Genomic DNA, 14,103 nt, shown 5'->3' on the forward strand with positions numbered 1-14,103 from the left:
GTTCTCATACACCCACATATATTTTTATGTAAGGCACAGATCAGCATCAAGTGTGTCTCCTCTACCTTATCCTTTGAGATAGAATCCCAGAACCCGAAGCTTCGAGTCCCAGAGCATGGAAAAGAAGTAACCCAGGCCCAAGCCACATTCACTCAGTCCTCACACAAACTCCACATTCTGACTTCCTCTCTCAAGACACTGTATTCCTGTCGCTTGCTTGCTTCTGGTCTCCCTGGAAGCACACAAACACTCCATTGAGCTCCAGTAGGCTGGATCAGCCTGGGGCAGGTTTTGAAATTGCAGTGGACCAGCAGGAAAGTTCAGAACTGTAGGCAAGGTGCTCAAGTTAGAGGCAAAATCACAGCTGCAAAGACTGCAGTCTGTTAATTACCAATGTGGAAGGAAAATGAGAAGAGGTTTTGGTTTTTATTTTTAAATTATGTTGTATTTATTTTCTGTGTGAAGGGGAACACTGTAATGTGATGCACTCATGGATGTCAGAGGATAATCTGCAGGAATGAGTTCTCTCCTTCCATCACAAGAGTTTCTGGGATCCAAATCAGGTAGTCAAACCTGGCAGCAGACACCTATATCCCTTTGTGGAATATCCTAGTAAAGGGACCAGCTCCCCATTTCAGCAGCCATGACAGTAACACGTGCTCACCATGACCTTGTCCTAGTCACTAGAAGTCAGATGCCTGCCTCGTGGCAAGGAACCAATCAGAAGTTAGCTGGCGGCGCTATGCTTTACAGCTCTGGGTGTGCTTTACAGACAAGTGCACAGCAATGACTCGAAGAGCATAGTAACCACCCTTGGAGGGCTTATGGGCCATAACAACCAGTTGGCCAATCAACACAGGGCAAGTCCTCCAAGCCTGGAGGCACACCAATCCTGAGCCTGTGCGTACCCCTAGACACTCCCCTTACGCTGCCCTACAAGATCTCTCTGCAGCCCCTTCGAGCTGTCTTTGCTAGCCATCTGCCATGGCGGGTGGGTGAAAGACCCGAGCTAACATGGGGTTAGCTCGTTAAACAACAATAAAGCCTCATGCAGTTTGCAGCAAGTTTTCAAATCTGCCTGGTGATTAGGGTGACCGCAGTCCTGGGCTGGGACCCCGGAGGCATGAGTTTTCCTAGGGTCAAACACTAGGATCCTTAATTTTTATTTATTTATTTTGGGGTTTGTTTTTTTCAGAAAGTATCTCTCTCTGTGTAGCTTTGTATGTTCTGGAACTTGCTATATAGACAAAGCTAGACTGGAACTCACTATATAGCCTAGGTTGGCCTTACCCTCCTGACAATATTCCTGCCTCAGATTCCTGAGTGCTGGGATTATAGGTGTGAGATACCAAGTCTGGTTCATAAAGAGAGTTTGCTACTTATGGCTGGTTCTTTTGAAAAGCAGGCCTTGACAGGTGAAGTTCAGCACAAAGGAAACAAAGAAGAGCAAGGGTCTTTTCTCTCCTCCTCTTCTGGTTTAAAGCTGTGAGTTTAAAAAATGGCCTTATTGGGGCTGGAGGGTTGGCTCAGAGGTTAAATGCACTGGCTGCTCTTCCAGAGGTTCTGAGTTCAAATCCCAGAAACAACAAGGTGGCTCACCTTGTTGTTCATCTATAATGAAATCTGGTGCCCTCTTCTGGCCTGCAGGCATACATGCAAGACAGATCACTGTATACACAAAAATAAAGAAATCTTTAAAATAAAAAAAAGGGCTTATATGCGGGACATGGTAGCGCACACCTTTAATCCAAGCCATGAGCCACAGGTAAGACGGATCTTTGTGAGTTCAAGGTCAGCCTAGTCCACAGAATGAGTTCCAGGATAGCCAGGACTACATAGTGAAACCCTGTCACAAAAATAAGTAAACAAATAAATAGCCTTATTCTTTTGTCCCTTCCACTCTATCTATAACATATTTAAGACATATTCAAATTCTCTTTATTATTACTGTATTCAAAGCAATTTTTGGTTCCCTAATTGGGACAACAGACAGAACCTCAGACAATGAAAATGAATCTCAGAATTTAGTGATAGGTTCAGTGGAGAACAGAAGACACATCTAAGTTCTCAGCGCCTCATAAACTCAAAGCTAGCCTGCCACAGGTGTGTGATGCCCTCAATAGCAGAGCTTTCTTTGGACTGCCGGCTGCTGAATAATGACACTGAGACTTATTATTTATGAACATTTGGCCTTAGTTTAGGCTTATTCACAAGTAACTCTTAAAACTTAAATTAACCTGTGTATATTAATCCAAGTTCTGCCATGTGGCTCGGTTACCTCTACTCAATACCATATGCCCTACTTCCTTCCCATGTGGCAGGCAATCTCCCATGCCTCAGATTCTTTCCCAGAGTTCTGGGAGTCCTCCCTATTATCTCCTGCCTAGCCAATCAGCTATTTATTAAAACAATCAGAAAGTGCCTTAGACAAGCGAGGAAGGACAGAGACACATCTTCACATGGTATACAAAAAAATTATCCCAACATTCAGTACACTCTACTGGAGCTCACTTATCTATAAAATCAGACATTTGCGACAGGTGGTGGTGGGGCACACCTGTAATCCCAGCTCTCGGAAGGCAGAGGCAGGAGGATCTCTGTGAATTCGAAGCCAGCCTGGTCTACAAAGTGAGTTCCAGGACAGCCAGGACTGTTACACAGAGAAACCAAGTCTCAAAAAACAAACAAAAAGGTCAGACACTTTCAGTAGTACTCAGAGGAATCCTTCCCAGCTGTTCTGACAGCATGACTATAGAACAAGAAGGCTACTGGGGCACAGCTGGCTAGAGGAAAGCAGAAAAGCTTAACAGTCCTTTCCTCAGACAATGCCTATGTGGCTCCTAGGCCATTGCCAGGGCTCAATGGCTGATGGGAGATCACCCGGCGTTTGTAAGGAAGCTGGACTGGAACTTCCTGTTGGGAATCCTACAGGCACCAGTTTACAGCTGCATGAGTGAGTTGGCAGTGAGGGCAGCTCTGTGGCCCATGCTTTCTAGCTCCAGAAAACGACACTTGCAAGTCAGCTCTGAAGGCTGACTGACAGGCTGCAAAAACAAATCAAAACAAAATACGACTTCTCATTTTGTGTCCCTTGGTAGACCTATGCCGACATGCGGGACAACTCTAGGAGGAGACAGGTAAATAAATTGACCAGAGCAACCTAAGGGGATGAAAAAAGACAAGAAAGGGGGAAGGAAAAAGTTCTGGCACAATGACATCAAGGGCCCAATGTGACAAAAGCCTCTAAAGGCAGCACAAGAAAATAGACAACCTTCTCCAGACTTCCTGAGAAACTCTGGAAAGAGTCCTGTAGCCTGCATAGCAGCACACTTTCCTGGGCTCACAATAACCGTTACCACAAGTTCAAGACGGTGGAGAGCTTCACGACCCCTTAGGGTCGGGCTACTCAGGAGATACCAGTCGAATGCTTGAAAAATTGTGTAGTTTGGCTCTGGAGAACCGATTGTTATCTAATGATACTCCTTACGGGTGACTCCAGCTCCTTCACGTTGGGTGCTTGGCCATCCCGACTTGGCGCTTGGATGTCTGTCTTCCAATCCTGGACCCACTACGAGTCCCCAGACAAGCCGTGTACTTGCTGAGAGAAAGGGTCCTATGGGCGACCATCGGCTCCGGAGCAAACCTGGAAAACAACCAGGAGTGGTAACTTAAGATACCAAGGACGCTCAGGGGGCCGTAGCAATGCTGTCCTGCTTTCATCCACGCACTGCACAGCGCCGTGCAGCCTACACCCCGGAAAGTCCCAGAGTCCCGACCACCTCCGGCCCACACTGAGTAGGGCCAGGGTAGTGCGCGGGCCTCGCCTACTCTCCCAGCTTCGCCCCCCGCGGCAAAGCCTAGTCAGCAGCATCCGGCGAACCGGGATAACTAAGCAGGCTTCGGTCAGCCTCAATCACGCCCACCTGGTCTTACCCCGCCCCTAACGGAGGACGGCGGCCCAGCGTTGTGTGACGTCATCATCGTGCGACAGCCCCCCTCCCCGAGAACTGGGTCACGGTGAAGGATCATCGTCTACAGAGACCCGGTGGCTGGGCCTCAGTTTCCCACCTACTGAGTAAAGTCCTGCACGGCGGGTCTGCGAGGTCCCTCCAATGCTAAGGTGGCGGCCGCAGGTTGGAGTCTCCTGGGCGCCGGCAACAACCGGCCCATCAGAATGGGAGGGGGCTTCTCACGCTGGGTCTCGTCGTTGCTAGAGAGGAAAAGAAGGTCCCGGACTTGGGACAATGACCAGCAGGATCGCCGCTTTCGAGCCTCTCGGTTCCCTCCCAAGGTGGGAACCTCCTAATCTATATCCTCTGCCTGGTTTAATCTTGCTGAGTGTAGGACACTCGACTTCCACCTGCTTAGACCACTCTGGGACTAGCCCTAGCTTCTTTTCCCGTCCGTAAGCAGGCTTGATAATGGTCACCTCGACGTATTGTTATGAAAACTAAAACGAAAGCCAGGGGAAGATTCCATAACCTTCAGGAATGGGTGGGCCTCGGTCCTGCTGAAGACTGACTCATTCTTTGGAGGATAGGACCTTGGTAGCTGCTTTTGTAAAAAGTCTCCACAGGCTGTTCTAATTCGAGGCCAGGAAGGCAGTACGATAGACTGGCAGGTGACACAGTGATCTCATACCTGGTCTTCCATAACCGAGAATCTAAACCACAGACTGAAACTGTTTGTTTTTGTTTTGTTTTTGAGTCTACATTGAACCTAGGGTTTTTGTTTTGTAAACAAAATGGTTTAATAACTGTTGTTTGACTTTTGTATACTCTCAGGTTGTTTGCTTCACTTTTTTGATAGAGAGTCTCAAGTAACACAGCCTGACCTTTAATTCCCTGTGTGATAGGATAGCCTTGAACTCCTGAACCTCCTGCCTCTGCCTCTGCCTCTAGTGTTGGAAATACAGGCATGCACTTCCACACCTGGCTTTGTATTCTTTTAGGTATTCTAAGTGATTTAAGGCACTTGAGAACCAGTGCACAGATTATATGTAAATACTATGCCATTGTACAGCAAAAGGCTAACAATCTGTCAGTTTATCTGTAGGGGGCTCCTGGAGCCAATTCCCTATGAGTACCAAGGGACAACTGGATATGCTGCTAGAAATGCACCTGGGTCTGACTTAGATCCAGGCCAAGATTTAGGACAATAAGTGGAAAAATAAGTTTTGTTTTTTTCCCCTTACCTAGCAGGTCCTACATCTGGGCTAGTGACTGTTTCCTCGTGCCACCACAGCTCTAAGAAAAACAATGCCTTTGGTTAGCCTGCTTGGGTAAGCATGGAATTCCAGTCCCCTCAGGTATATTCCAAGACACCCTGTCCTCTCCAGGAAGGGGCTATTATCCCCTTTCCTCAGTGCTGGAAGGCTTGTTGTGCCCTGAGCCACCCACAATAGACTGCTTTGACTATGCTAATAGCTCAACAGAGGTCTCTAAATATGAATTATCAATCTTTGCTAGTGTCTGGTTGCTGGGCAGTTCTCTTGTCATACCCTGGCAGTGACTGGCTGGCTTGGCACTTGGTGCCATCTGGCTCACTACTATCTATCAACCAGAGTTTGCATGTCTGTCTGTAGCCAACTGAGGCACTGTGCTGTGAGGACAGCCTTTCCTGCACCCTGCCACCTCCACACATCCTCTTGGACAGCTGACAGCAGCAGAGCTTCACTTACTCGACTGCGCCGCCAGGCCTATGCTCGCCTCTACCCTGTGTTGTTGGTCAAGCAGGATGGTTCCACTATCCACATCCGATACCGGGAGCCACGACGAATGCTAGCGGTAAGCTTCTTTCAGCAGGTACTTGCTGAACCATAGTATTGGGGCTCAGTGCCAGTACTTGGGATTGGAGTTGCATATGTAGCTAAAGTCACTATACTACTTCAGAGGACTAGGGGGACAAGTTGTCAGAGGAATTTACACCAAAAACTCCAGTCACCAAAATTAGAACAAACAGATTAGTTATATTGGGGGGGGGGGTGTTCTTGTTTATTGGTACAGGGTTATGAAACCAGGCTAACTTTGACTTTACATACTGAGACTGACCTTGGCCTCCAATCTTCCTGCCTCTTTAAGTGCTGAGATTATAGGCCTGTGTCACCAAGCCAGGCTTAACAAGTCCGTTTAAAAACAAAACAAAATACCAAATCTGGGCTAGAGTGTTCTAGTTGGTAGAGTACTTGCCTACGACACAAAGCCATAGTTCCAGGACCACATAAAACCAGGCATGGTGGCACATCTGTAATCATAGCATCTGGAAGCTGAGGATGATCTTTGTGAGTTCAAGGGCTTTTTGGACTAATTAAAACTCTGTCTTAAAAAAACACATTAAATCTAGGGAAAAAGAGTAGAAACCATTGTTTTGAAGGGAAAGCAAGGCCAACCAAATCTATACCGAGTAGGTCAGCAGGGATAAGGCATAGGTAGAAGAGGTCCAGTGTCTTCCCCAGTCACTATCCTGACTCCCCAATGGCATACACCTCACTTGTCCCCATGCAGATGCCCTAGACCTAGATGCCCTATCTCCAGAAGAGCGCCGGGCCCGGCTCCGGAACGTGAGGCTCAGCTTCTGCAGAAGAGGGAGGAAGAGCCAGATGATTGACAGTTTTGACATGGAACGATACAAACAGTTTTGGACCAAGACCAGAAGTAACTATGTCAGGGAGTCACACAAAAGACATTTGTAAGGATGGAGAGGCATCTGTCTGTAAACTATACATTTTTGAACTATAGCCTCCTGTCATTGTCTTTTTTTGTAGTTAGTCCAGCCCTCATCATTTCTGGAAAATACCTGCCAGCTCAAAGCCAGATTGAAAGACTCTGAGTTAGAACAGATCAGAGGGTTTAGGGTCCATTTAGGTCAAACCTGTGGGTTTTTTATTTGTTGGGTTTTATTTTTTAAGACAAAAGTCTCACCCCGTTTGGTCTATAACTCATTACATTGACCAGGCCTTATTCTGCCTCGTAAGTACTGGGATTAAAGGTGTATGCCATAACACTCAGCTTCAAACCTCTGGGTTTTAAACACTGATACAAAGTTAGTTGTGAAGTATATGGACAATGGACAGGAAGCACCCAGGCAAGCTCTACCTGCCTACCCCTAGGAACCTCCAAGTTAAACTCCTAGATCACACATAGCCTGCAGTGATCTTTCTCACCCCTTCCCTTTACAGGTCCTTCCCTAAAAGGCTACCCAGGGAGAAACACTTTCCTGTCCTTGGGGATTTAGGAGTGTGGCCAAGCTATGTGTCTTTTTTGTTTGTTTTCAAGACAGGTATCTGTGTAGCTCTGACTGTTCTGGAACTTATTCTGTAGACCAGGCTGCCTCTGCCTCCTGGATTAAAGGCGTATGCTGTCGCTGCCCGGCCAGGCTGTGTCTGGAGTCCCTTGTCTGCTCCAATCTGCAGAATAAGTGGCCACACAAACCAAAGCCTATAAACAGCTGTCAGAACCTTTGTACATCTTGATGTTGATGTTGAATCCCACTGGCTTCCTCCAGATGCAAGAGTGCATATAATACCTAACTTCAAAAGCAGGCCTGTGACCATAGATAGCCCTTCATGGCTGTAGTCAGTTTCTCCAAACTGGTGTGGACACTTGTCCCATACCCTCCCAGCCCCATAGCCCTGCTTCCCTCTTAGCTTCACCTAGTGAAGCATTTTGTGGTCAGACAGTGCAGCTGAGCCTTCTATGTCCTTAGCATACCTGGTCAACGGTGAGGGCCCCAGAAGTTGCTATCTTGCTTTCTGGAGATCTTTCCTGGGAGATGGCTGGTTTGCTCCTTTTTTACTGTGGCCCACATGACTGCTGCTCCCTTAACTGTGCAGCTCCCCTTGGGTCCATCCATGTAATACATCCATCCCTAGTGTGATCTTGTTCTTTTTGTTTGTTTTTATTTTGAGACAGGGTTTCTCTGTGGCTTTGGAGGCTGTCCTGCAACTAGCTCTTGTAGACCAGGCTGGTCTCGAACTCACAGAGCTTCGCCTGCCTCTGCCTTCCGAGTGCTGGGATTAAAGGCGTGTGCTACCACCACCTAGTGTGATCTTGTTCTGAGGGATCTAGTTCCAGCTGTGTCCTCCAAAGCCAGGATATGAACTCAGGGCTTGTACTAGGTGCCTCACAAGCTGTTGGCAGGTTCTCAGCATGTGTTCAGAATGAAGACATGAACAAAAATGGGGTTGTCTTGGTCTGTTTGGGATGACAGAGAGCACCAGGTTGGATAATTTTTCAAACTAGGGATGGAACTTGAGACCTCTCTATCATTAAGATGTGGCTCTGTTTCTCTTTCTTATGTTGAGGCAGGGCCTTGCTAAGTTGCCCAGACTAGCTTTCAGATCTCTTTGTAAGCCTAGGCAGCTCTTGAACTTCCAACCAACCTTCCTGCTTTAGCCTCTTGGGGACCTAGGATTACAGACTCTTGTCACCAGGCCCAGTTCAGACTGGGTACTTTAATTAGCAGAGTGGCATACACCCTATGGCATGTGGGTGATTAAATGATAAATTGTGTAAGTTGGTTCTCTCCACCATGTGGGTCCTGGGGATTAAACTTGTTTCAGCAGGCATGACAGCAAGAGCCCATACCCACCCAGCCATCTCACCAGTCATGGGTACTTTATAAATAGTAATTTGTTCTCACAGTTGCAGATTTTATGCATGTTTTATCTTATAGAATATGTGAAGTTTCAGGGGCTGGAGAGATGGCTCAGCTGTTAAGAGCACTGACTGTTCTTCCAGAGGTCCTGATTTCAATTCCCAGCAACCACATGGTGGCTCACAACCACCTTGAATGAGATCTGGTGCCCTCTGCTGGCATGCAGGCAGAAGACTGTATACATAATAAATAAATAAAATCTTAAAAAAAAAAAAAAAAAAAAAAAAGAATATGTGAAGTTTCCCCAAAAGCAGTGGCAGAGGAGTTCTCACAAGGGAGTGATCCAGCTGCTCTCAAGATAGGTCCCTAAAGAAATACTAGGGTGAGGTGTAGTAGTTCACATACGTTCTTTTTTTGGTTTTTCAAGACAGGGTTTCTCTGTGGCTTTGAAGGCTGTCCTGGAACTAGCTCTTGTAGACCAGGCTTGTCTCGAACTCAGAGATCCACCTGCCTCTGCCTCCCGATTGCTGGGATTAAAGGCATCTGCCACCAACGCCCAGCTCACATATACTTTTAATCGAAGCACTTGGGAGGTAGAGGCAGATGGATTTCTGTGAGGCCAGCCAGGGGTACATGGTAAAACTCTATCTCAAACACAAACTGAGAGAGGTTGGCCAAGTTGCCTCTCCTGATTAATTCTGGGAGAACTGGAAACCAGGGGGCTTAAGGCAGCCCAGCACTTGAGTTCAATCTGCATGACAAGGCTTGTTTTTTTTATTTTTCACCTCCTTTGAAAACAAGAGCTACAGATTTACAGTTCTGCAGGGGAGCCTGCTTCACAGGCCAGCATGCTCAAGGTTATGTAAATCATAACAATGTCTGTCTTCAGAAAAACAGTCGAGGTATAGGAACATCACCCTATTCTGTAGAAGCTGAAGAAGGTCCCAGGCGTTCTTGTGTTCCTTCCCACATTTGTTTACATTCCAAATTCCCTTTTTGAGAAATATTAACATGGGATGTTCCCATGTTCATGTCAAATTCATTATATCCTCACCACTCCCCAAAACAGTCTGGATGCCAGCACTATAGAGTTGGGACAACAGATCTGTTCTGGGTTCTAGACAGCTAACATCTCATTTTATATTAGAGACTGAATGTAAGTGAGTTCTCCAGGGTTCCCTTCGTAGGGGCACTAATCTGTGAGGCTCTGCTTCATTACCTCAAAGGCCCAGCCTTCAAATATAACCCTAGTGGATGTTTTAAAAATGATAATAGGGGTGTGGGTTGCCACACAGTCTATTACAGGCAGTTAAGGCTAAGACTATAATGCAGAAAAATTGCACTCATTTAAGCTTTAGTCCAGACATCGACTTGATCGTTCATTGGCTGCCAGGTAAAACTAATGATTCTTCCAGAACCAAATGACAGTACTAAACCTGTATTCAAAGAAGCTTAGTTACTCGTTATTCTTGGTCATGCCCCATCAGAACAAATGCAGTTAGCTCTGTTCTTCGTACTTCATCAGTAAAGTCACCTGCAGAAAACACAGATCGCTCTGGTTTAGGGAAGCTTGTGCTTTGTGGCCTTTATCTCACTTTCGTGACACAATGTGTCATCCAGTACACAGAAGAGTTGATCTGCGTTTCTTTGGGGGCTTTAATCGCCACTCATGGTCCCAGGGATTTACTTCATCTCAGCTCTGACCTGGGACCCCCACTCCTTTTGAGTTAGCACGCCTGGCTTTTGTCCGGCCCTGGCCCCTCCTGGTGTCACCAAGGTTTGTTGGCATTCCAATCCACCGCATGACACTGAGATCAGCAGCCGTTTCTTCGAGGAGCTAGTGCGCAGGCGCACGTGGAAATGGGATGAAGATGCGCCTGTGAATGAGTTACTACTTGAACACCGGGTGGAAAGAGGGCTCTCGAGGCTGAGGTTGCCCGAGCCATGCAGAGCGCAGGCGCGCGGACACCTTAGTGAGACGCGCAGGCGCACAAGTGACGTCACGGCGAGCGTCCGGCGGCCGAGTGCTGCGGGAATCTGACGCTCGGGCTGCGGGTACTGGAGATTGTGCAGCGAGCGGCTCCGTCGCCATGTTCGGCTCCAGTCGCGGCGGCGTGCGTGGCGGACAGGACCAGTTCAATTGGGAGGATGTGAAGACCGACAAGCAGAGGGAGAACTACCTAGGCAACTCGCTGATGGCGCCAGTGGGCCGCTGGCAGAAGGGCCGCGACCTCACCTGGTACGCGAAGGACCGCGCGCCGTGTGCCGGCCCGAGCCGTGAGGAAGAGCTGGCGGCTGTGCGCGAGGCGGAACGCGAGGCGCTGCTGGCCGCACTGTGAGTTTCTGGGCTGCGGGGCGACTGCGAGCTCCGGGGATGGGATCTGGGTGGCCCCGGGGCGGGGCTAGATGTAGGCTGGGCAGGGGAGGAAGGCTACGGGCTCATGCCCCTTGACGTGTACCCTCGACCCTCGCAGAGGTTACAAGAACGTGAGAAAACAGCCCACCGGCCTGAGCAAAGAGGTGAGTCTGGGGTGCGGGTTCAGGGTCCTCAGGGCTGGCGGGGCTCTATCTGTACCGGCCTAGAACCTCTCCCCACCCCCACTCCCCGCTTCCTCAGGACTTCGTAGAGATCTGCAAACGGGAAGGAGGCGATCCTGAGGACAAAGGCGTGGACCGGCTGCTGGGCCTGGGCAGCGCCAGGTGCGGCGGGTTGGGTAGAAGGGGGCAGGACTGGGCGGTGGTCCAGAACTGTCCTCAATGTTCTGTCTTTTGCAGTGGTTCCGCAGGCCGTGTGGCACTATCCCGGGAAGACAAAGAGGCTGCCAAGCTTGGGCTGTCAGTGTTCACGGTAAACTGTCGGCCCAAATGCTCAGGATCCTGGGCTTGGGGATGTCTGGGGAGACGTGGGGCGGGACTCCCTGGGTGTCCCTCCCTACAGCTGCGCTTCTATATAGCACCACCGCGTGGACAGCGAAGGCCCAAGCACCACCCCATCTGCTGCCAGGAAGAAGCCTCGTGCTGAGGACAAGGCCGAACTGGAGTAAGTTGAGGAGTCTGAATACTTATTCTACCTACTCTGTGTGTGCGCTTTTGAGTCTCTTGCTGGCATCCTATGTGAGTTGTGCACACTGCACTAAGAGTGTATTCACAGGAGATACTGGGTGTCCAGACCCACAGGTATACTGGGAGGTTAAGTGCCAGGTCTTTTTTTTTTTTTTTTTTTTTTTTTTTTGATGGAACCAAGCACTGCCCTTAGTTCTTTTGGCTTTACTGAAGTTGTTGGGCCTCCACCTCCAGGCTGGATGTGCCTGCCCATCCAGATGCCTGAAAGAGGGAGTGTCTCTGTAGCTGCCATTGAGGGCCAGCAAGGGTGATGGTTGCAAACAGGAAGGTGTCACTCAGACAGAGCCATGATGCTGGCCAGTTTGATGGGAGGTGGAGCAGTTAAAATATGAAGCTACAAGTGGTGGTGCTTGCCTTTCTTTAATCCTAGTTGGTAGACAGAGGCAGATTGATCTGAGTTTCCACCAGCTAGTTTCCAGGCCCAGGGATTTAGTTGTGTGTCTGTCTGGTTACTTCTGCTTTTTTTGTCAACTCAACTTTGTACTTAGTGATTTCCTGGCTAGACTACATATCGAGAAGGCTACATATCGAGAAGGGGGGCACCCAGGTTGGCAGCATTCCCAAGGGGAGCTTAGCCTGTAGATTGGATTAGGAGCCTAATATTAAGCTCATTTATTAATATAAACCTACAACATTATCAATGCACAATGCTATGGTGCATAGACCCTGCCCTATCCTGCCTTGCCCTACTCTGATCAAGACTATAACACTGATTTCAGCTGGCTGACTCCAGTTCTTCAAACTTAAGACCATTTATATTCTCTCTTGCAGTACAGAGAGTCACAAGAAAAGCAAGAAAGAAAAGAAGAAAAAGAGGAAGAAACACAAGAAACACAAGAAGAAGAAAGACAAAGAACACAAGAGGGAGACTGACAGCTGCCCATCCTCTCCCTCTCCTCGGTAGGCTAGGCCCAACTCTACCTTGGGGGCACTAAGGAAGTGGGGGGCAGAGCTGGCCAAGCCTACTGGGATGCTTGGCAGCGTGAGAGACCCTTCAAGTATCTGGTTATCCTTGTCTTCCTAGGCCCAGACACCAGAGACATGATTCTGACTTCTCCCCCTGCTGTAAGAGGAAGCGGGGACATAGCCAGGACAATGGAAGGAGTCCACCCCGAAGACGACAAGACAGAGGCTCTGATGACTGAGAATGTGGCTAAACCAAAGGACACCAGAGCCTTGGTTGCCCTGAGCTGGGACCTTGCCCACCACCAAGCTTTGTGGGGTCTATAAAGAGTAGTCACTGGATGCCAATTGGCTACCAGCCCCTTCCCTACTTGCCCAGACTAACCATCCCATCCCTATCTGGGATAAGGCAGGTGGCTGCTCTCTGGTAGGATTCTGAACCAAGCTTGTTGGACCTTGGAGTCTATCTTGCCATTTGGAGGCAACTGATGTGGCAACCACCCCATGTTGCTGAGGAGTGGGGTCCTGGGTGACCACAGCCTGGTGACTGTGTGAGGGTAGTAACTTGCCTTGCCCCCATTCCAAGGAAGATACAGTTGCCTAGGAGACTAAGGCCAGATTCCTGTTTCTGCTGCCACAGTTCAGGCCCTTGAGATTTAGGTGTGTGTGTGTGTATGTGTGTGTGTGTGTGTGTGTGTGTGTGTATCTGGTTACTTCTACTTTTTGTATCAACCCACTTTGTACATAAGTAAATGTATTTTAAAAGTAGAGTGTATCATCTCACTGAGGGCACATTAGGCTGGGAGCCTGTGGTCCTAGCATGGGGCGTCCATCGAGTATACCTGAGGGCACTGGGTCTAGGGACCAGAATCCTGTCCTTGAGACTACCCCAAGGCCAAAGAGTTAGAACAAACTTCTGTACGAATGCATCTGCAACCTGCCCAAGAGGTCCAATCTAGTTCTACCTAAGCAGAGGCAGTGGGTTCCACAGCCATATAATAGCAATTTTAGAGTCTATATACATACATGGGCAGACAGTAGAAATTAGGGTGGATTCCACACAGCAAAGTGTTCTGATTGTAAAGCTTATTTGTTGGGTGTGTGTACTCTTGGGCAGACCCTAAAGTGTCCTGAGACTCAAGTTGTAGCTTGTTTGTTGGCCTGTGCTCTGCAGGTAGCCACCTAAACATGAGTGAAGATTAGTTATCTAAAATACCACCTCAAGGGGGTGAAGGTCTATCCACTTAGGCAGGGACCCACTCAGGACGGTAGACTTTGGATCTCCTAGTGGCCACACCTACTCAGAGATATGTACCACCCCAAAGCTGGCTGCCTACTGAAGGGACAGGAGGCACACCTCAGTTGTCACAAAGCACACTGAGGCTGGTAGTAACTCTGAGATGTTGAGGGGAGCCACCCAGATCTTACTTCTACCAGGGCGTAGAGGGCACCTGTTTTCTCTCAAATTTAAAAAGGGCTCTC

General features: G+C 48.6%; 2 protein-coding genes across 2 annotated transcripts; both read left to right on the forward strand.

Moving 5' to 3' along the window:
- Positions 1-3,968: 3,968 nt before the first annotated feature.
- Positions 3,969-6,736, forward strand: Mrpl55 (mitochondrial ribosomal protein L55). The gene is given in 6 exon segments (XM_027427358.2): positions 3,969-4,133; positions 5,199-5,281; positions 5,585-5,790; positions 6,504-6,554; positions 6,557-6,599; positions 6,601-6,736. Coding segments are annotated over 5 exon segments (414 nt in total). The 5' UTR covers positions 3,969-4,133; positions 5,199-5,258; the 3' UTR covers positions 6,692-6,736.
- A 2,450-nt stretch (positions 6,737-9,186) lies between these two features.
- CUNH1orf35 (chromosome unknown C1orf35 homolog) lies at positions 9,187-13,389 on the forward strand. Its single transcript, XM_027427347.2, has 7 exons — positions 9,187-10,930; positions 11,070-11,115; positions 11,213-11,295; positions 11,371-11,443; positions 11,550-11,635; positions 12,490-12,618; positions 12,743-13,389. The coding sequence occupies exons 1-7, from the start codon at positions 10,686-10,688 to the stop codon at positions 12,861-12,863; spliced, it is 783 nt and encodes a 260-aa protein (XP_027283148.1). The 5' UTR covers positions 9,187-10,685; the 3' UTR covers positions 12,864-13,389.
- The last annotated feature ends 714 nt before the right edge of the window (positions 13,390-14,103 follow it).

The sequence above is a fragment of the Cricetulus griseus genome, chromosome 7 (genome assembly GCF_003668045.3).
Source record: "Cricetulus griseus strain 17A/GY chromosome 7, alternate assembly CriGri-PICRH-1.0, whole genome shotgun sequence".
NCBI classification, from domain to species: Eukaryota; Metazoa; Chordata; class Mammalia; order Rodentia; family Cricetidae; genus Cricetulus; species Cricetulus griseus.